The sequence below is a fragment of the Micropterus dolomieu genome, linkage group LG08 (genome assembly GCF_021292245.1).
Source record: "Micropterus dolomieu isolate WLL.071019.BEF.003 ecotype Adirondacks linkage group LG08, ASM2129224v1, whole genome shotgun sequence".
In the NCBI taxonomy this organism is placed as follows: domain Eukaryota; kingdom Metazoa; phylum Chordata; class Actinopteri; order Centrarchiformes; family Centrarchidae; genus Micropterus; species Micropterus dolomieu.
Window position 1 is genome coordinate 17,191,804 of NC_060157.1, and position 23,753 is coordinate 17,215,556.

At 40.1% G+C, this 23,753-nt stretch overlaps 1 protein-coding gene and 1 long non-coding RNA gene across 2 annotated transcripts in view; one reads left to right on the forward strand and one right to left on the reverse strand.

Moving 5' to 3' along the window:
* The window catches only part of LOC123975286 (chemokine-like protein TAFA-2), a 42,315-nt gene extending 38,346 nt beyond the window's left edge, over nt 1-3,969 (forward strand). Inside the window, exons 3-4 of the mRNA XM_046056612.1 lie at nt 108-232; nt 3,890-3,969. Coding sequence (XP_045912568.1) covers nt 108-232; nt 3,890-3,901 — 137 coding nt within the window. The 3' untranslated portion in view covers nt 3,902-3,969. The remainder of the gene's footprint in view (nt 1-107; nt 233-3,889) is intronic.
* The window catches only part of LOC123975287, a 91,672-nt gene that overhangs the window by 34,129 nt on the left and 33,790 nt on the right, over nt 1-23,753 (reverse strand). The window lies entirely within an intron of this gene.

A 23,753-nucleotide genomic window follows, 5' to 3' on the forward strand; every position in this document is an offset into this window, starting at 1 on the left:
CCAACTTCTAATCTTCACATAACAGTAGTGGATTTAAATGCACATATTTGACATTTTGCCGATTTTTACGAACTAAATATCTGCCGAACTTTTCTCTCTTCCCTCAGCTTCCATTGTAGCCCAGAAATGGTGGTGTCAGATGCAGCCATGTATGGATGGTGAGGAGTGTAAGGTTCTCCCAGACCTCACAGGATGGAGCTGCAGCACAGGCAACAAAGTCAAGACCACAAAGGTTGGTGTGCATACAGTCTTTCTCTCTTTAATATCTCTATTCCCTACTCTCTCACATATACACGCACGCACACACACACACACGGCCAAACTCACCACCAAATGACCCACATCCCCCCTCCACGGTGTTGTACCTCTGTCCCGTCTCTTTTCCTCTCTCTCATTTGTCTCTATCCCCTACTTCTTCCTATTTTTCCCTCCATGTCATTCTTTTTCTCACCCAATTTCTCTCTCTTTACTTTCTCCTCCCGCCCATCTTGGATCTAACATCAAACAGTCTCTGAAGAAAAACAAGGCCAACAGGAACATGGCAAATAACATACACACACACACGCGCGCACACACACACAAACACACACACACACACACACAGGGGGAGAGAGAACATCACAATTCCCTTCACTCCCACTTGCCCTGCTTCCCTGCGTCTGACTGGCATGCCATCTGACTCGATGCAAAAACAACTCACCACCTCGGATACACTAGTGGTAATTGTCCTCGCATAGTTTTTATGCTCCAATTTGTCCATAATACTGTGTGTGTGTGTGCTTTGTGCATGGCTGTGTTCTTTTCCTTGTATAGCCTCAATTTTCATGTACTGTCCATTTGTCTGTGTCTTTACGTGTGTGTGTATATGTGGGTGTGTGTAAGTGTGGATGTACATTATATAGCTATCAGCTCAGCCTCCAACAGCACCTGTTAGCTTCTCTTCAGTGGCTTGACCTGAGCAGGGTCTTAGCTGTCTGTCATAGGAGGGAATTTGTGCAAGACTCACCTCTTGTCACTGTACGCTTCTGTTTCTAACCTCCATCCTTCTCTCTGCCTTCTCACCTTCCATTATTCATGGCTGGGTGCAGACCTTTGTTTTCTGCTAAATAATTGATTGAAGGTGTGGTCAGAAGAAGGAGAATGGATCTCCTTGGGTAAAAGAGAGGGATAAGAAAAGCTTAAGACCCCTCTCTCTCTTTCACTGAAACACTCGTAGAGTGCCTCCTATATGCTGGGCTGATTAAGAATTCCTTCCCCACGTTTTTTGCCTCTGCTCACCACTCACCTGGCAAAGTGGATCTCGCCCCCTCAAGTTACACTCATTCCTTCTTTCCTTATCAACAGCCCCTCCACTTATTCTCACCCCTGAAATAGTTTTCTGTAAGTGTAACTGAACTTTCCAAATTGACTGCGCACATCACAGAGAGATAAAGAGACAAAGAGAGAGATGGAAAATGTTAGAGTTGTCTTGGAGTATGTAACGGGCATACTTAAGGTAAGAGACACATTAGGATTGATCGGATACAGTATGAAGATGATGCAATCTGAGTGCCATTCAGAAGTTGCTTCATATATCTGATATCATGCTTTTAATTGTATCAACCCCATCGCATTTAACATCAACAGCGCATTTGTACTTTCCTGATCAAAGCAAACCAGTTTCAGCATTGCTTTATCATTGTCTGTCATGGTTAAAAAGAGCACAAATATTTGCTGTCTCTTGCATTCAGGTCTTTGATCAATGATCTGTGTGAGATTGCGTATGTGTGTGTGTACACTGTGTGAGCGTGTTAGTTGATGTGTTTGCCTGATGATGAAAAGAGATTTTTTTCCCTCCTCTGGTGTGGTACACTGAGGTCAAGATGCGTCGGCATCCAGATCAATAGCATCGAACGTTCTCTTATAGTCCCATTAAGACCCGCTCATAAATTGAAATTGACGATGGAGTGAGAGAGGAAGAGGACGAGAGAGCAAGAGAGAGAGACATGGAGAGCTGCAAAAAGGAAGAGACAGGGGGAGATGGATGAGAAAGAACAAATAACAAGTGGAAAGTGGAGAAGAAAGGCTGAAGGCAGAGTTGATACGTAGATAAAAGAATAAAGAAACAAGAATATTGGGAACTGGTCGGCTGACAAGGAGCTTATTCTTGTGCCTGGGTACACAGAGCAGACAAGAGCACAAAAGAGGGTTTGGCACTCTCCATCCTTTCCTCCGTCTATCCCTGGCTGGGAGCAGAGGAAAGGAGGAGAGGAGGAGGGCAGAGGGAGGAGAGAGGGAGGGGATAGAAGACAGCTCGATCAATGCCAAATAATATCATATGGATGAACAGACAGACTCGGCCGGGCTGCCAAGCCACTGAGCTGTCATAGACTGCAAGGCGTGTGTGTGTGTGTGTATTTGCGCAGATTCACATGCAGTCATATACACACACATTAACAAACAAATGACAAGGTGTCAGCAGCTTATATATGTTTCACTTCCTTTATGGTCATCTTACATCAAGACTAAAAAGATGGTGCAGTGTCCAAGCACCATCAACCTCTTTAGGCTATTTATTCTGAAAGCACCTTCCTTTAACAGAAATAACACAACCAGTGAATCAAAGCTTATGTTATGTAATCTGATTCAGCTTGCAGATTATTAAAGAATGAGAAAAAATGAATCAAGATCAAACAATTTAAATAATACCTTTCAATAAGTTACTCTTGTGTGATTAAGTGATTCATAGAGAGAGATAATTCAGGAGTGAAGGGGACATCTGCCTTGTAGCTATCTGAGCAGCCACTAGTGTAGACAGTTAAAGCTTGTGGAATAAGCAATAGAAAATGTGGCACTCATGGGCCTAAAAAGGCCCATAGAGATGACACTTGAGCACTGCTTGTGTTCTTTGTGAATTGAGATATATAACTACCTAAATCTGCTTTCTAATTGGGCACAGAAATTGACACCGAAAGGCATATTTAAACAGAGAACTGTGGCACCTTAAAGCATAGCAGACACAGAGATGCCGCGGCAAGTATAGTGAACTGGCGTGACAACAAACGCCTGCAGACTCTTTGATCAGGCGCAGGAGTAGATGCCTGAAGGCAATGGGAACGGGCCCAGGAAGGGTGGCCTGGAGCCATCGAGAGCAGATACAGTAGAACCATTTCAGCTGGCAGCCTGAAGGAAACGCTCCTCTGAGCGCTCTCAGTGATGGCTGGCCTTCACACTTTGTTAGCTGGCACCTGGGTCTCACAAAAGACAGACTCCCTCAAGAGGAAATACAGCAGGGACAGCATGTGTTGGGGCTAAGAGGGGACGCCACTGGGAAACACAATGAGAGAGAAAGGCATGCAGGAAAACAGAAGAATAGTCTTGGAGAGTCTGGTCTATTACATGCCCAAGCACTGGCAGTTATACAGCAATTTGTGTCTGTTTGGACGCTGGCTGGTTGAAAATGTCTCCTAATAGCTTGAAATAAACCACAAAAAAAAAGTGTGCACGACCAGAGAAAATGGAAAGATGGATGGACAAGATAAAGAGACCATGTGATTAGAGCAGCCGTCTCGACAAACAGACGAAATGACATGGCAGTGGGCCAGGCACCGAGAGTGAGGCATTATGGGCTGGCTGCCATGATTCAAGCTGTGTCTTGTTTAGTCTCTTGCCAGAAAAGACAGAGACCGTGCTAGCCACGTTGTCGGTGCTCCACCAACAAAAGTCAGTTCCCATTATTTCCAAGCAGCGGAATGTGCTGCACGGCACTACATCATTTAAAACCTTCAGTTGACATGTTATGCCACAACTGGCTTCCCATTCTGTTCTGTGACCTTTCTCATTTCAGGCGACATCCTAACTTTTTTGAGGGACTATTTTCAGTGACCCACTTCTTTTCTCCCTTTTTCAGGTGACCCGATAGTCCTGCCCGTCAAGAAGAGCAGAAGAAAATGGTGTTGGAGTTACTTATACAGCACAATGGATCTGTTAGTGGTGAGGAAACACACTCAGACGGACTTCTACGAGGAACTAGTAATTGTTTAATTTTTTCTGAGGATTGGTGGCTGAAGAGACAGGACTCTGATACGGTCTTCCATCACCTTAAACACAACTGAGTGTCCTTGATCCTTTACTGCAGAGGACTGCATCACCCACAATCCTTTACTGCTACAACAAACAACAAAAAAGTGAACTATGACCTAAACCGCACTGGATTAGATGACAAAGAACAATTTTCTGTATTCTTCATCTCTCTTCTGTTGCTTAGTTGTGTTCCGTACGTATACTGGGAATAAAAGGGATCTGGATTTTAGACAGCTATCCTGCATTACGAACATCACTACAAAAAAAAATCCAGAATGGCTGTCTCATGTAGTCTGGATGACACATTTCAATTTAACTGTGCCACATATGACACACATATGATGCTGTCAAAATGTTTCTCAGATCTAAAACCGAACCTTACCTTTTCTTTTTTTTCAGATTTCACCTCCATAAGAATATTTTACCTTGAATAGTTTGTGGCTTACCACATGCCATTTTTTAAAATGGGGAGAAAGTTTGCCAGTCTACTTTTTTGTTTGTTTTTTTTTTGACAGAGGACAATATCCTTTGAAGGGTGAGGTTAGACTAATACCAAGTAGATGTTATGGTATATTGAAACATGTAAACGTGTAAAAAAAAAAAAAAAACGGCCATGGAATCAACAGGGCTAAAAATAAATTGACGCTCTAATGGTTTTAATATCTGTGTTTTTAAACGCCTGTTAACCGCTATTGAGTACATGTGTCAGTATTATATGAAATGAATAAAGACTTTCAAAAGAAAAGATAAATCTCTGCATTTTGTTTCAGTAGTACAAACGAATCTTTGTGAAGATTCAACTCAAATGAAGCCTCTTTAACACATTTCAGCCAGGACTCAGAAAACAAACTGGGTTGGTAAACAAGATCTAGTGCAGGATGTTGTGGCTCTAGTTTTGGCATGTTGCGGACCTTGATCAACAGGTGAGTTTCGAAACACTGATTGTGAATTGGCAGTACTTCTGTGTTTATAACCACCACACATTCTACTGTCATAGCTGAAGCTTTGGGCAGATGTGTTAATGTAAAACAGCTGTTGGCATGTGCCTCCTCCTGTCTCTGCCTCAAATATGCAGAGTGAAATGCAGATCTTGGTTTACCGTTTATGGTATTGTTATGTTAAAAATATTTTGTACATGATACACGTAAGCTGGTCTAATATCTGAAATGTACTGACAATATGTGGTGTAATGACAATATTTTTAGGTGGTACCTAAACCATCCTGGTATGGGTGTTTGTGTTGTTGTTTTCTTCCAAAAAAGTCTAAATAACGGCGTTTTTTCAAAACAATATCTTACGTTTTGTTTAAGTTTAGAAGCTTCCCACAGTACATCCTTTCTATTCTCAAGCCTGACCGATACATCAGCATGGCTGATATTATCAGCTGACTTAAGCTTATCAAAGATATATCATATTGAGGTATACCAGCATATATATTAGCAAGATATGATATTTTGAGGTAATATATGTGTGTTGGCATCACGTATCAGCTTCCCCCATGAAATTGATTCAGCAGAGGTGGTAAGCCTAATATTATATTTCATAAAAATGTATAATAAAAATGAATAGTTTCTTCTGACGGCACTTTTTATTTCAGGCCAAGCAGGGCGCTTCCACTATAAAATACTCTGCATATTTATCCACCAGAGAACACTGACAAGTTTATTTGTCTACCTTAAAATGTCCCTCTCAGTGCATATTTTGGTCACAATCCCTTGATAACAACATTTTAGGGATCATTTTCAAAATTGTTTGTTTGTGTTATTTGTTAATGTGCACAAAAATGAATAGCACCTGCATATTTTAAGTAATCTTTTTTTTTTTTTTTACTTTTAAATATTGATATTTTATTGGCCTCAAAAATTGGATTGGGTTAGTTGATTTTTCCATACATACCTACTACTTTAGGGGGACAAACACCACATTTCTTTTAGCTTTAAGACAGGGTATAAGACACCCACATGAGTTCTTCAACTTCACATTACATCAAATAAATATGGGACCTTGTCAGAACAAATTTTCTCAAGTCCACTTCAGCTTCACAGAGTAGCAGTACCCAGAAACCTGATGCAAATGCTATGACGTACTACTGCTCTCAGGCACTGACAGCATGCCTTGTGTGTATGGTTATATCCTGCCCATATTTTAAAATTTCCCATTCCTACCATCACTGTAAGCCATCAAGTTTAACAATTAGATGAGAAATTTGACTCATTCACAACCCAGAAAAGCCAAGTACTGCCATAATAAGTATTACAGTTAGACAGTACAGTCTGCTGTAGAAAAATGTAATCAAAACAGCTGGACGTACTGTACTGGAAGCATGCAAGTGCCAGGGATAGATGTTGATGCTGAGTGGCAGGATGCATCTATTGTAAACCTGATGATGAAGGAGATGAAACAAGAGGGCTCAGACTAAGAAAGTGGCAAAATGTTGGGTTTGAAGCAGAGGACATCAATCTCTTCTCTCCATGACAATAACACATGCTGCATTTCCCAGCCCTTTACCCCAACCTTAACCAGATTCTACCCCTAACCCTAAAACAAAGTCTTAACCCTGAAACAACACTTGTTGGACCACACAAGTATAGTGGGTTCCCGCTTTTTGGACCCCACAAATATAGTAAAACAAGCCTACACATACTATCTGTGTTGTGTTGCATTAAAGCTGCCTTTCTCTAAAACGCTTTTCTGATTTGGCTAATCTCCCAGTGGATCCTCTCCAGGGCTGCGGCCTTCCACTGAGCCTCAGTCGGTCTGTGTGTATGTGTGTGTGTGTGTGTATCATGGCCTGGGATTCTTTCTGGGCCTCAACGCGTCGTTAGTGCATGTCATTAAAGATTACAGAGTGTGAACCCACATACAGATTCTCACGCATACAGACACGAGAGGCGAGAAAGAGGAACTCAACATGAAACAGACAGCCATAATTAGGGACAGAAAAAATGTGTAAAAGGCTTTTTGATATCAGATTTGGAACATTTCTAAGTATTCTTGTTAACCGCTCACAAGGTGTTTCTGAAGCTGCATGTGAATCCAATCATGAGTCAACCATGTGAGGCTTGTTGAAAATCTTCCACAGCAACCCAAATACCAACCTACTCTCACTCTCGCATACTCGCACAAAACATTTGTGCTGACGCAAGGTATCAGGTGCAGCTCCAACAGCTTCCTCCTATCTGTCTTACAGTTCTGTTCAACACCGCTGCAAAGCATTAGTCTCTCTGACTATACTCTGTCCAGACGATGCTGAGATTAGTCACTATGCTCTCTGGTTAGTGGTGGCGATAAAGTGGTCGCTGCTAACAACAGATGCCAGAGCAGATGCTACAGCCGGCCAAACGATGCAATAAGCTAAATTAGATGCTGATACGTCACTAGTAGGACAGTGATTAGAGGAAGGTGACAGATCGAGGGTTGAATGGCGTGCACAAACATGCTTAACCATGCCTGTGTGTTTCATAAAAAGCCAAAGTGAAACCGGAACTTTCTGTTCCAGAAGTAAGAACATCTCACTTAAAATGCCTTTGACATTTGTGGTAATGCTAACAACCTCCAGCCTTGGAACTTCTCAACAATTTGTCAATTGGCTCACTTTCATTGTTTATTTAATATTTCTGTTTTTAGTAGTCTTTAAAAGGTACAATGTCTAAGATATGGCCAGAATTTGAGTAAAACATTAAAAAAAGTAACAGTGCTGATGTTATGTCAAAGAAGTGTATGTATTGTGCTGCAGACATATCTACTGAATATAGCATGCTAACCAGCTAGCCCCAATCCATACTGTCTTATAATACCACTCTCTGCCTCAAGGGGTGATAGACCTCCTCCTAAAGTTTCAGCTGGGAGATGAGTTCACTACGTTATGCAAGCTGTCGTTGCTTTTTTTAGTCTAATAAATCAAAATAAACTCACATGTAAATGTAAAAAAAGGAAATATTTTTACACCTATTTCCCCTATTAAACAGAACACCTTCTGAATTTAAGTTTGACTGAAATAAATTGCCTTGTTAACTCCTGGTAAAACATGCTTTATTCAAATAGTTTAGAAACAAAACAAAACTCACTAAAACTGTCTTAATGCTGTCTTAAGATCACTCTACTCTTCCAATAAAGTTAGCTGCATGGCTAAGTGAGCCAATAACTAGCAGACGGTAGTTAACAGCAGTTATAGAGAGTCCCTCCCTTTCCGGTAGACCACCAAGGGACCTTATTTATTATATTGTACGGTAGTCAATGGCAAGGGACACCAAATATTTTGATCCCGTTTGAATTGTGGCCTGAATTACACATATGATGTTTGTCAATTTGAAAGATAAATTTTGAAGTCGTAATTTGTTGTAATACTGTTGAGGTATAAAACTCTGAAAATACATAATTACAAAGACCACAAATCCAAAAGTATGTGACTTTGTAACTGTTTCTGTCAATGACTGAAGCTAAAATTACTGAAGCTAACATCAAAAAACTTGAGAGAGGATGATGTGATAAAAGGACCAAGAGTCATTGGATTAAACACATCAGTTGAGAAATATTTCTGCGTGGAACATAGTTAAGTTATCTAGCTAGTAGCAAGAAAGCAATGAACATTAGCTAGTATTACCGCGCTAACATGTTGCCAACATATATTGTGCGAGATGAGAGATGTAGATTTAGTTCATTCATTCAGGTTTCACATAAAACGACATGAACTTTACTGTTTTACAACAAACTGTGACTTTCTTGACTTGTAAATCATCATATGTGTAAATCAGGGCTCAATAAAAAGATAAGTTCTCTCTTGCCATTGACTACCATACATATTGTTTCCAAAATAAGGTCCCATGGGCCGGAAGCGGAAGCGTGTGACTTAGGCTCTCTATGACCTAAGATGTGATACGCTGGCACCTATTTTTTTGACGTATGAATTTGACAGGTGGATAGTAGTCTCAATACTTACACACTGTACCTTTAAAGAAGACTATTTCCCATAAGCCCTACATAATTGGAGGCTAAACGCCATGGCTAGACAAAATAGGCGAGTGCACGATTGAGTTGAGGGGTACACAGCAAGCGCTGTAAATGTTTTTACACAGCAGAGATCACAGCAAAAAAAGGGGAAATTTAGAAGAGAGCGTTGGTAAATCTTATGGATATGGAGGACCAACCATGTGACAGTGACCTCAGTATCCGCACTGCCAGGCTTTCATTTTCACGGGGGCTGTAGGTTTTTTTGTGACATAAAGTAATTGTTTAATTTTGTTAAAATCACGAAGGTTTCAGTCTCTAGTTGTTAGTACTGAAATGTAGTCAATTTGTGTTGGAATATGGAAGAAATGGCCTCAGGAGGTAGAGCTTCGAAGTGTCCTTGAGCAAGATACAGAATCCCAAATTGGTCCCAATGGCTCTGCCATCGGAGTGTGTGTTTGAATGTTATATCCATTCTGATGTGCAGTTAGCACCTTGCATGGCAGCCACTGCTGCCATCAGTGTATGGATGTTTGTGAATGGGGTGAATGTGACATGTATTGTAAAGTGCTTTAAGTGGCCAGTAGAAAGGTGCTATATAAGTACAGTCCATTGACATTTACATTACAAAATTCCAGGAACCAGGAATTCAGCAGTTAAAGCAAGAAAAGATGTCATTTTTTTCTTTTAGTCCTGATATAAAGTGGACCCATAGCCTGTATAATAGAATCGTACATAGCTACCGTGACGTCACCCATTGGTTTGTGGACTACCGTATAGAAGCCTTGAGTTTGGCATATTGGCCGTCACCATTTTGCTTTTGGACAATGTAGCTCGGGAGGGTTATGAATTGTCAGTTACAAGGTAGTCACACCCTAAAGTATACCCTGCTTCATTGTCTATTTTACTCTAAATGGGACCATAATATACAAATGAACATAATGCTGTATTAAAGAAGACTTGAAAGTAGTGATTGACAGTATAAACTCATTAGGGAAAGTGTTTACTGAGGTAATAAATCAAGTGAGATGAGAAGTAGGGTAATTTTCTCATAGACTATTACATATAGTCAGACTTCTTATTGTGACCAGTGGAGTCTCCCCTGCTGGCCACTAGAACAAATGCAGGTTAAACTCATTTGATTCGCTACTTATTTTTCACTTTCAGATGCAGAGGTTCCCGCTTGGGTGGACCCCACCCCCCCACCCCTTATATATATGTAATTGTGATGAAGCTGAGGCCCTACTGAGTCCTTCTCTTCAAACAGTATGAGTTCTCTGTGCTTTCAGATATCCAAGTTGCTCTCCTCTTCTGGGTTTTTGGAAGAACTGGCCCCCCGTAACCCTGCAAACAATAAGCGGCTATAGACAATGAATGGATGGATGGCCCCCCCACCCCAACAAGTTACTATTGGTATTGGCTTCTGCCTTCTAATGATATTAATAACAGATTTCTTTTCTGACTTATATTCACAGGATTTATCTTATGTACGTATGTATATTATGTATGTATATTGGTCTCACTAAATCAATATTGAACTTACTCCTTTTATCCTGTTGTTGAACTTTGTATATTTATTCAAAGAACCTTCTCATGGCGGACATTTTGACTAGTCAAACACAGGTGAACCTACTGTGATAACCTTAACAGTGCCTGCATTTCATTTAGGTGTGCCAACCAAGATTAAAATAATCTGACCAATCATTAATATTACTAGTTACACATGTGCATTACCTGGTATGACATGTCCTTTCAGAGAAAGGTTTATTATTACAACTTTTTTCTGATTGGCATTTTCCCATAGATAGCTTCTTTTACACCTCAGTCCCATAAGAAGAGTTTTGGGGAACTTTTCTTTGTCTTCTTAGAGAAACTGTTGCTGGTGTGGATATATGTTATAATTAACCATAATTGCGTTATTATTTAAGTATAATTACTATAATTACTAAGCATCATTTGGAGACAATTAAAAGGACAGGCATATCATTTAGTAAATAAAAATGTTGATAACTTGACATGGTTGACAAGCATGAATATTAAGCCCAATGATTTATTTCAAGCGTGATGCATCATGTGCCAACAGTGGTGCCATTCACAGTATACAGCACAGTGCCAGTTGACTCAGATGAGAAAATGAACAGCTGTATGTCTTAATTGTTCCCTTGTGCAACATGAATCAAGCAGTCTTTCTCATACTGTAAGGATGCTCCCCTCTGCTTTTTATCTCTAAGAAAACATTGATAGAAATTAAGCACAGAAGTATTTGAGTTGATATTTTGCCATTGTTTGCCTAGCACCGTGCGAGCTATCATAGCAGATCTTGGCAACACAGTCTTGGCTAGGAAACTAGAAATGGTATAAAAAGAAGTATGAATAGTTTTTCTACAAAGAAGACAGTTGTTAGGTTTACATGCAGTCACTCAAGTAATCCAGATCTTTTGGAAACCAAACAGCACTTGGGTAAGTTGATACCTCATTTAAAACAGACATAGTTATGATACGTACTGCAACTGCAATTGAACACTTTTGTTAAATGCTAGTTAAATTCTAAATTAGCGTCATTTAATTAGCGTCAAAATGTTATTTTAGTTGTCAAGATGTCTTTTGCCAATCTTTTCAACTTCCAATAAAAATAACAGGTGAAATCCTGCGCCTATAAAAAAAAAACTTTTTCATGGTTACTACTGACAAATATGTGGCCAATAAAGTTTGAAAAAAACAATGCTACCCAATAATAAATCAAATGTTTTCAGAGAACATAAGCGTTTTTAATAGAGGTTGACACCAGTTTGTGTTACGGTATTATGGTTACGGTCTGGCCACAGAGTACCAACAGCTGTTAATGCAAGTGGCACTAAATGGCATTGTATTTATATGGAGCTTTTTTTCAAAGTGCATAACAATTTGCGTCCAATTCTGCCTATGTACTTGCTAAGGGTTTAAAGTAAAGTCTACTGTCTGTATCTGTACATTTTACCTTTAAATTAAAAAGTTGCTGATAAAATAATAAAAAGTTACTGAGAATTTACTGGGAAACCAAAGCGAAGCATGGCAAGTCAAACACAGAAATGGTGACTAGTAACTGCACATTTTCCTTATTGAGTATACTCATCTCTGTTTGTGAGTGGGATAACATACATGAACTGGAAAATTCATTAAATAATTTAGACAGTATATAGTCTATGTACATAACTAATTGGCAAGGCCCAGTCTTGACTCAGTCATGTCACATCACACATGTAATCAGAATGTGACGAGGTGTCCCAGAAGCCTATATGCCTTGTATCCTTAAAACAAATATGTCATTCCTGAGTCATCTTTCTTATACACAATAATTCAAAGCACCATCCAGTTTGTGTCATGCAGGCATACAGTCATAACCCTTCTCTTATCTGATTCCTTCAATTGTGACATATACATAAAGACACGAGAGGAAGAGAGGAAAGAGAGAGGGAGGTGGAAACAGAAATAGTGATGCTAGTGCAAAGTGATGGCCTAAAAGTAATATGGCTTCTGTGGTGAGCCTTGGAGAACAGAGCAGATCTGAGAAGGTTATAAATGAACTCAACAGATCACCGTGACATATAATTCAGCTGTGTGTCTTTGTGTGCGCAAGGTGGATAGCATGCGAGAAAGAAACAGTGTGTGTCGGACTGATAAGCGGCATAGGCCCAAAGCGTTCTTTACATGGCGGTCTCAACCTGCCACTTTCCTCAAACACACTTCCTCATATCCACACACACACACAAACACACGCACGCACACACACACACACACACACACAAAGGACAGATAATCCCAATCTTCACTCATTCATGTCAAAGGAATCATGAAAGGAGGTGTCTTTCTATTCTCTAGGAGTCACTTGCTGAATGGGCATTAAATATGAGTCACAGTGATTAAGGTTGTACTGATGACTCACACAGATAAGACTACTTGCTGCATAATGTATGTGTGTGTGTCTGCTGGTCTGTTTGTGTGGTCTTGTGGTATTAATTTCCATGACATCTAGACTCAATAGCAGGCTGTTGACACATTCTGTCCACAGACAGACAAAGATAGCTTTGCAAAGCCAACCTCCGCATTTTCTTTAGTGTGGTCAGGCAAGGCTCAAGAAGCATGTCTAATGGACAGGCTGCAAACTGTCACCTGTGCTATACAACAGATACATCAATATGAACCCTAGTTACACGTGCAGAATGGACCTCTGACTGGGATGTCATTAGTCAGCATGGTGAAATGTCTCCCAAATTATCGACCAAAATTGTTTTTGAATAATTTTGAGCAATGCAGCTGGGGAACTGGCTGCTCACCCAGTTAAAATACACTAGTTGCTTGCAAGTTTCACTGTAAGGCATTCAGAATGGCTTGCTTCCACCTGGAGAGTACAAGTCATTCTCATTGAACGCATCTAAAACCTAAACTTGTGAGATTCAAATGATGAACGAATTGATCTATACTGCCTGCATTTACCCATCACCAGTGTGCAATCGGTAATAATCATCTATTCTTTAAGGCAGGTGTTGCATAAACTTTCATACATTGGAACCAGATCTGAAATGTAGTTGAGTCCTCCTTCATAAGTGAGCAATTAATGCTTGAAAACTATGAGGTACTATGAATTTCATCTAACAGTTAATAGTAATTAATAGTAATAGTTAATAGTAAAAGTCTTGAAGTATAAATCTAAAACACAGTTGTTGAGTGGACCGGCTAACTGCAAACTGTCTTACATTCTCCTCTATCCTCTCCAACGAAGGACTTAAAGGATTCGTGTTTTGTATTAAAAGGTCTTCTGACATTATATTCTTCCTTCTTCACGGCGAATGGCTTGCTGGCTCGTAGCTCATTGGTTTGCTGTATCCGTTTATGTGATTCATTATGATGTTGATAGAGAAGGGTTACTGGTCATGATGTGAATCATAGGTTGGAGAAGAGCGTTCTGTGCATATCTATCAATATGTGCAATTTATGTGCTATTAATTCAGTGGGGCTTTATTGGCATAGGAAATGTGCAACACTGTGTGGACACACTGCCCGTATGCGCCGTCAAACCTTTGATTTTATTTGTGAAAGACTGCGACTGGTATGTATTTCTGCCCACGTGGTTGTTGATTGTGTATTGACATGCATGCATTACTCAATGTGGTCACAATGCGTCCTTGACCATCTTGGGAGGTGGTTTGGCTGATCAGATCATAATCTGACCTCAATATGTCTTGGGTGCATATACACCTGTACTTTCACGGGGTCAATCTGCAATCCAATCACCCAAAATGCATTTTAATGCCAGCTGTAAAGGGGGCCTGAGTGATTGTGTGCGTATGCTGTGTGTCTGCGCCACTCACTGTCTCTTAGGTTGTGGCATGTTGATACATATTGTTCATTTAGCTCTTTGAATTCTGAGATTACAGATTATTGAAGTAAATGTTCCTTTTTCAATGAATGTTTTGCATTGTAGGATGAAGTGCCTCTATGTCGGTTATTATCTATTATTTATCTCACCATTTTCCTACCACTCCCTTTCTCTCATCCCCTTAGAAAATTTGCAATTTAGAGTCTGCTACTTTGTGGCTTTTGTGTTTAAATGCAGACATAAGAATGTAGCACACTAGTTTTACACTTTGAAACAATTCAGACCAAGGAATTATAAATGCTGTTACAGAAAATATGCTGTACGCCTTGAAATGAGGTAAACAAGGAGAAAAAGCTCTGAGCTCTTTGAGTTTCTAGAAGGGTGGATAAGCAGAATATTGCAGGAAATTACTATTCTAATATTGGTAATTGGTAATATTCAAATCTGCTGCTAATCAGTCTGTGGAGGGAGAAAGACAAAAAATAATATCCCCTGTCTAGGATGAGATTTAGAGAGAGGGAGGGGAGGGGTGTCAGTGTTGTGATGAATATTCAGTTGTTGACATTTAGCATGAAGCACTGAGCAAGTGAGGGTGGGATGATGCCAAGTTAAATAAGAGCATTACAGAACATGGAAGAGATAGGGGGATGAGGAGAAGTAGAGGAGATTAGGGGAGAGACAGGGACAACGATTGAGAGAGATATCTCACACACAACAGACTCGGGGGAGTTCGTTTGGGTCGATTTTGAGAATGGAGACCATGAGTGTCGCCACTGTAATTAATGGGAACTGTTGCTGATGACTGTTATTGTCAGTTTGGTTTTTGTAGGCGGCTTAGTGACAGTCTAGAAACTAGATCTGGGTCACACAGCCATAGTCTACTCATTAAACCCATTCAGCTCCCTTGCTGCGCCATCAGCTGTTTATTCAGTTTTTGAGATAGTGCGGATGTTTTCTTCTTTCGACTTCAGACACTTCTCCCAAATTCAGACGCTCATCACTAAGACTGAAAGACCCCTGTGTTAAATTTGGAGAGGAATAAAGGGAGAGAAGTAATAGACAGAGAGACAGAGAGTGAAGTGACAGAAAGAGAGAGAGAGAGAGAAAGGGAGGAAGCAAAGAAACTTTGTCTTTGTGCTGTTGTTTGCAGACACTGTTTATTAAGTTAATGACCTCTTTTGCATAATTACTGTCACATACAATTTGTGCTGAATCCAAACTCAGGAGAGTTTCGGTTCTAAACATAGGCTCGACCAATGGACGTGTTTGTGTTTGTCACTGAAAGAACGCTCAAGTTTTAAACGTTACATAAGTGAAGACACAGACAGATACACACAGCTAAATTGATACGGGCGAGTTAGGAAGTGACGGTATTGCATTGCTGCTTACGCACATAGACAGTTTAAGTCACAGGTTACACCAAGCTAAAAATGCAACTCCTCAAAACTGTAACAATGGCAACAGAGATACCCTGTGGAGACCGCAACATCTGCAAACACTTGGCTTCGCCTACATGTTTCCGATGCTGGTGGAGAATGTTGTCGTAGTCGTAGTAGCTAACAGAGCAATATCATGAGTCAGAGGTGTGTGTATGATTCTGTTAAAACTTTGTTAGCATTTCTGAAGAATATAGTTGAGGTCTAACTCATTAATTAAAATAAAAATGTATTGTGGAGGAAAACAAACATCTTCCCCATGCTTCCTAGCTACGTCTCGAAGCTGAGCAGGACAGGCTAACATACGGCTTTGACCACTCAGCACGATAAAAGGCGGGACATTCTCGTCTCATCCTCCTCTATTTGGGATCTGCGCCCATGTTCACTGTGTCATGTGTCTTTTAAATTATTTAAGATTTGGCACCCCTACCATTTCAGAGTTTAATTAACGCTATTGTACATAAGGACAGTATTTGTTATGATTACATTAGGATCAAAAACTAGCAGGTCGACAACTTTGCCAATTATTTAGAAAGAGGGACAACAGAAGACATAATACATACTAGTCCAACAGCAAGGCCAGCTCGGTGTCTGTCTTGAAGCTTTTAATTTCACAAAGCTCTCGCCAACGTCTGAGAGAGCCTTGGATCAGTCACTTTTTCTCTTCTTAACTTCCTCCGTCAATGTCCTCTCCAGTCTCTTTGCCTCTGCCATTTGCTAATTTTATGTCTAAAGAGGCTGCTGAGCCCGGTTATGTTGCCCATTCACCCGGCTGCAGCTTGACACCAGCGCCACTCTCCACCAGCGGCGACACAATGTTGCTTGAAACTTGTGTGGCAAGCTAGCCAACAAAGCTAGACAGCAACTCACGCAAGAACACTTACAGTAACGTTACCAATGTCTGAGAATACCGAGCTAGCTTCTTCCAAAGAAAGTGCATTATACATTTGATAGATTTTTGCTTCTTCTTATAGCTAGCTTGCTGAAGAGTCGTGTTGCTGTGTGATAAGGTACCATTGTTGTCATGATAGATTTCCTGCCTGGGATTCCAATGTTACTTAGTGCAGTACAGGTGGATAGTTGTCGCTGTGGACCAAGGGCCAATAACAGCCATTCACCCTTTTCAGTCATTGTACCATTAAAATTATTTTGAAGGTGTTATTTTAAAATAAAATTACAACGTAATTTTGCTTTAAGAGTTAACTCTGAACAAGAAAGTACATACTGTATTGTACAGACAAGGGCACACACACACACACAAAAACAAACACACCCACACACACCTTGTCGAATCCATTGTACTCTTGCAACTATAAAAACAGGAGCATGCAAAATTGTACACACTTGAGTACCCCTCAATGAACACTCTACAGCTCTACATGCAGACTAATGAATATATTCCACAACACTTTAGAGTCACTGCAGATAATGAAGTCTATTTGCATAATTAAAGGGGATGAATCAAAAGGTAATTTACAGTACCCTCTTGTCCCCGGCTAAAAGGTAAAGTTAGGAAGGGTAGAAGGGCGGGAGGTGTTGCATACACTTACATCCTCACCCTGGGGAGGCTTTTTGAAGTTGTGTGCAAGGTGGGGTTTTTAAAACAAGCATTAGAAGAAAATGAACCTTTGTACCTTGGCGTGTCACACATAATATCGATGGCATCACCCTAGAAGTTTTCACACACACACACACGCACACACACACACGCACGTAGGCAGGCATGCAAAACCCAGTGGAAGGAGGAGGTGCAATTCTTCAAACACATGGACACAAAAACAGTCCACCATTTTTCCTTCAATCAATTTTTCCCACCTTTCCACCTACCTCTCCTTTCATTTCTCTCTCCATCCATCCATTTCTCCATCCATCCCCCTCCAAAGCCTCCAGTCAGCAGTCAGCTATAGAATTCCATTACAGTCTAGTGATGCAGCACTTCAAAGGAGGGAGAACCGCATGTGTGTGTAGCTGTGGGAGTGTGTACACGTGCAATACAGTGTTAATTAGAGATTTTATTTTGCTATGTGCAGGGAATCTCATCATCAGACGCACAGCAGTGATGTCCCCAGCCAATATTTATCCTGCAGTGTGTGCAAGCAGTTTTTCTTTTTTCTTAATCTGGAATGTGCTGTAAGCAACTTGGGCTTTGCTCAAAAGTGTGATGTCTGGAACTAAAATAAAAAGAGCAAGTTGACAAGCTCCTACCTATGTCATTGTTTATATAAAAACTCTGTTTCAATTTACCTTTTGTGCATCTTATTTTTACTGATAAACAACTTCTCCGCCAAACGTGTAAACCTTTTCAGTATTATGTAGGCCCTTTTTCTTACATTTCTGTCATTTCCATTCAGGTTATCTCATGGCTGACAACATACTTGGCAGTTGTAGAGATATGAAATGCATAGGTCAATGAATAATTAGCAAAAGTGTGGTATTATTTTTTCCAGAGTATAAATTACAAACTTCCTTCAAGAAAAGTCTATTTCTGCTGTATATCCATCTTTCATAATAACAAAGAGAGAGTTTGCTCTATGGTAGCTCTCTCTAACTTCTTCTTCAAACAAGAAGATTTAGAAATCTACCGAGGTGTGGAAATTGAAATCAATACATCTTATACTTTATCCTTTAATGTACACTAGTGTTAATTGGCCAGATGTTAACTGCGAGTTAGACAACATTTGTCTCTTACTCCTCAGACTGTGTTAGTGATACAAACAGCCTATGAGGCAGACACATACTTACTGAATTTACAAATTTAAGGATAGTATTCCGATATGTTACTCACAGAGGAGAAGTCATTAACGTTGTGGTAATTGCAGACAGCTGCAGACACCGAGCTATGAGACTACAGAACGACTCCGACGACGGCAACAGAATCTGACAGCATCAACATGAAAAGCATTTATCTTATAAGGGGGGAAAAAAACTGAGTTTCATCTTCATTGGAGTTCCCTTCTCTTCAATTAGATTGTTCCTGCATTTCCACTTGTAAATAATTCACATGCAGAACCATCAGCACACAGGCAAGGCAGTATAAATGTTTTAGAGTGTGCGTGGGGAGGGCACTGAGTGACGTTCGAGATGGTGGTGTGGGGTCTAACGATGGAAATAGTTTTCAGTAGTGTTTCCATTGCTTTCAAACATTTCCTGCTGTCTCTGTCATCCTGTCTCTCTCCCCCCCGCCCCCACCTCCCGAGATGGACTAGATGAGAGTAGATGAGGTTCTCTTTCCATGTTTTCCTGAATGTAAATGGAAGAAGTCAGCTCCAATGCATGTCAACTAAAAAGAGCAGAGAGCAGGCTGTCGAAAATAGTTGCAACGTGGGTTGGACATCTCTAACACAAGAAAGAACCTGCAAGACAACCAACATTTCCTGTGCAAAGTATAGAAAAATAAACAAAAGTCTTTAAACCTGTCTGTCCCAATCCTTTTACAGCCTAGGAGCTGTTACCATGGTCAGTTACACTGATCAGTTAAAACCCCTGTACTGGATTGTTGCGAAGGTGTTTCTCTGAGAGCTGCTACTCTTTCCCGGGGATGTGTCTAATTACTGGTGGGAGTGTAAGCAATTGCACTATGCATGCATTATCTGATGGTGATGCTTCAAGGTGACTGACTTAGTGCTTATTATTTTGCGTTTTTGTTGGCACAGGTTTTCAGCCTCGTTAACAGAACAAATCGCCTATCTGTTTTGTGTCAGACAGCCTAGCCCACCCACTTTGTGGCTAAATGGGGCGTTAAGCAGCAATAGTACCAATGCCTGTTACATCGGGCCAATGTTTTTTCAAGCTGTTATATGGCGGGCCAGAACAAAATCAAGCCATTATCAATTTATTTATTTTTTATTTTTCTGCTATCAAAGCAATCTGGCCATGGGCCAGATGTTATTGCTGGCGGGCCGGTTCTGGCCTACGGCCGCCTATTGCCAACCACTGCTGTACACCCATTATGTAGGCGGCCGACGATGTGTGAAACTAGGGCTGCGCGACATGGCCAAAATTTTATCACAATAAAAATGTTCCATACCGTTCAATATTGATAATTATCATGACAAATGTCAAATCATTATTTCTTTCAAGTTTAAAGGCTGAGTTTTGAAATTAATCAATTAAATCAAACATATATTGAACATTTTTTATATTGTTATTGAGGAAAATTATTTTGCAACATTTTTTAAAAATTATTATTGCCGAGCCCTATGAAACTGCCCGACATCATCTTCAACGCAACAATGTGATAAACTTTTTCACTTATCCAGATTCCACTTAAGCCTATATGGGATATTTCTTTCCTCTTTTATAAAATTATTGATGCTCAGTGTGTTACAACTGTTTTGTTTTGTTGTTTTTTTAATCTGGGATGAATGTTTCTTCATCTGCAACATTTTATAAACAAACCAATTCACTGATCAATTATTATAATCAAGTAGACAAAGTCTTTCATCATCAATGCTGTATGTGTCATTCAAGCAGCATAAAACACAGAGGACCACGGGAGAGTGAGAAGTGAAACTGTGAGCAAAGATGCTCTAATTGTGAGGCCAGAAGGCAGAGCAAGCCAGACCAGGGTTTGGCAGAAAGCAGGGTCTGATTCACGGATTGACAGGAACAACACAAATCTTGTTGGCTGCAGACGCAGGAACCTCACTAAGGGAAGATTTCTTAAGTTTGCACAACAAAGACCTAGGTTTGGCTGTTTCTCACCAAACAACAAATGTTTTCTGCACAAACACCACACTACTGGAGAATTAAAAAGTTTCTTTTAGTGCTGGGCAACGATTAAAATTTAATCACGATTAATCGCATAGTTATGCACTAAATTGAATAATGAATTCTAAAGTAGTGTATTGCACACTTTTAATTTAAATGTACTGCTATATATAAAAAAAGTGCAATAACATGTGGTTTGAAAACACTTTTAAACAAATAAGGTGCTTTTTTTTTTACCAGCAGCATTCCCTTCACACAGTAGCAGTAAAATATTTCTTGTAAATCTCAACTTAAACATAAATGTAATCAAATCAAATATAAAACCAAAGCTGTTTGCTACTGCGAGGGCATTACCTTTTATCTATCTTGTTAAAACAAGAGCCACAATCATAACATCATAACAGGCAACTTCTGAGCAACAGGTTTTTTTTTCTGAACAGATGTCAGCAGAAACATTTTTCTTTTATCAGGGAGCAGCATAAACCGTCTATGTTGTCAGTAGCAAGTGTCCCTGTTAGAGTGAGGTGAAGTGCTTGCCTTACACACATGCCTGCCCGCCTCCGAAGTTGAATTATCTTGAACTTTTTGTATGCGACACACAGTACAAATCATTGGAAGACAGACTGATCATCGCTGTTTGTGAGTTTCCAGAATCTATTACTGTTTACTAAATAGGACACCAACAGGAGGGAATTTGCATGGCAGAGCATCCCCGCAAAACTAGATGAAGGCCTATCAGGTAAAGTTACGCAACATTACCCAATAATTTTAACTTATGTAAAATAGGCTACAGCTGTGTAACGCACAGATGCCGTTGCCATGGTTACTATCCATAGAACTCCTTCCTTATTACTCGTGGAGGGTTTTGTCTCCTATTCACCTGAGAAGCAAAGAGCAACCCTGCGGGGCCAAGCAACTACGTTGTGATTTTAAGAACGTTCCTAAGACCAACTTGCTTTTGTTTATCTACTTCTCCCACACGCTACATCCAGCGTAGTCTGCTGAAGCCTCCCTCCGCTGCTTGTTTGGGTGGGTGATTTGCAGGCTCATGATCAGCCACTGATCAACATCCCACCCCTCTGTGACCCATGGTTTGACTGTATGTGTATTCAGAGCCAGTGAGCAACAGACTTTCAAAATAATAATAATAAATAGGGATGGGGATCTAAAAATTTTTTCAATAAGGGATATTGATTCCCTTATTGAGACTGCTTAACGATCTGATTCTTTATTGATACCCCTATCGATACTTTACTATTATTTGGTGACGGTTATTTGGTAAAGATGAGACCCAACGGGCATGAGGTAGGCCTGCATGGTATGAGGAAAATATTCAATGTGAGATAACGTTGTTATATATTGAGATGACAAATGACTTCTGATAAACAAACATAATAATTTATTCATAATAATAATAATAATAATAATAATAATTTATTCATAATAATAATAATCTTTAAGTGTAAAGACAATAATACCCAAAAGACAATAATACAAAAACAATACAAGATAAAAGCAAGAAAACATTGAAAAGACTAAAATACACGTTTAAGATAAATATAAAATTAGTAAAATAGAATAAAATAAAAGGGATAAAAAGTCAAATAAGATCGGGAAAGGCTCTCCTATAAAAGTATGTTTTAAGAAGGGACTTAAGAGTTCACTGACTCAGCTGACCTGATTTCCTCGGGCAGGCTGTTCCAGAGCCTCGGGGCCCTGACTGCAAACGCTATGTCCCCTATTTAATTATAGGATTAGAATTTAATATTTTAAATACAGCTAAATATTGTTTCTAGAGCAGCAACATTAATGTTTACAACAGCAAAGTCACCCTATAGTCAATATCTGACATCACAATACTGAGTGACGTCTAGAAATCAGTCTGTATCTGTCCCTCCTCTTCCTCCTCCTCTCTGCTGTTATTCATTGCCGGCAGGTGACGTTACCTGATGGAAGGAGGAGCGGCTGGTTTGTCTCCAGCAGCTAGAGTTTTTAACAATGTGCTAAATTTTAAGACTACAGACCAGTATATATGCTCCAGACAGATGGCTTTCTATTAGCTTGTTTGTAACATTTGGCTAATTGCCAAGCTAACGTTAGCTGTGCTTGTATAGGACACACAGGATGACAGACTGAGGACAGAGCAGTTTAAAATGAACCCGTTCTACATGTTTACCTTACAGACAGGTGTACTGATAAACTATTGTCTTTTTACTCAAAAGTTTTAATGCACATAACAAGCACCACTGTCGGCAACTCGAGTAGTTTGGAGCTAGCCTATCTTCACCATCTTTGCAGCGATGGAGCGGTGTCTGCGTCTGTCTTTGCAGGGTGCTGTGTGTGTGTGTGCGCGATAGAGCAGCAGAGGCTGCAGCCCGATGATAAACAGTCCTGGGCCCATACCACGTTTTGGTGCCATTACTAAATAAACATTAGTTTTCCAATCCATTGCGATTTAAGATAAATCAGATTTGACGCTCAAGACATAACGTTACATTAAAGGACCTGCTAGTCTCGATAAGCTCGGACCTTATTGATTTTAGGGTTTTGAGAAATTTTGGAAGAACCGGGTCTCAATCCATATCCCTAATAATAAACTAGAACTGCAAGCAGTTGTAAGCGGGGTCCAAGCCCCCTGACGTACAGTTGACCCCCTCGGCCTGCGGCACTCCGCCGCAGCTCCGGGGGCCCGCGGTGTATAAATGACCAGAGTTTGAAATAAAAGGGACTTGCGGTTACAGAGATATAAAACTGATGTATGTCTATGGGAGTGTTATTTGATATACGATTAATAGTGCCACCTAGAGGCCGATTAACAGAAAATTTCACACAGCCCCTCGGGAGGGTGTGCCAGATAAGGTCTCCGAGTTTGGTGTAGATCAAACCTAAGATATGACATCACATCCTGTTTTTAGCGTTTTTAGCAAACATTTGTTAGCTTATAAGAGACTTTTCTTGTCGGATCAGCTTGGTCCAGAGATTGTCTGTGCCAAATTTGGTGCCAATCGGACTTGCGGCTTCGGAAGAGTTAATTAAAATAGGTTTTGCATTTTTCGTGATTTAGCAAAACGTCATCATGCGATGTAGTGGTGCGTAGTTATGAGGCAAATTGTCCTTTGGTTCAAAATCCCATTGAAATGAATGGGATTTTCCCAAGGTATCTGAGCTTCGATTCGATTGCACCAAATTTTTCAGGGCCCCATGGGGAACAAATGACCCAAATTTGGTATCAATTGGACTTG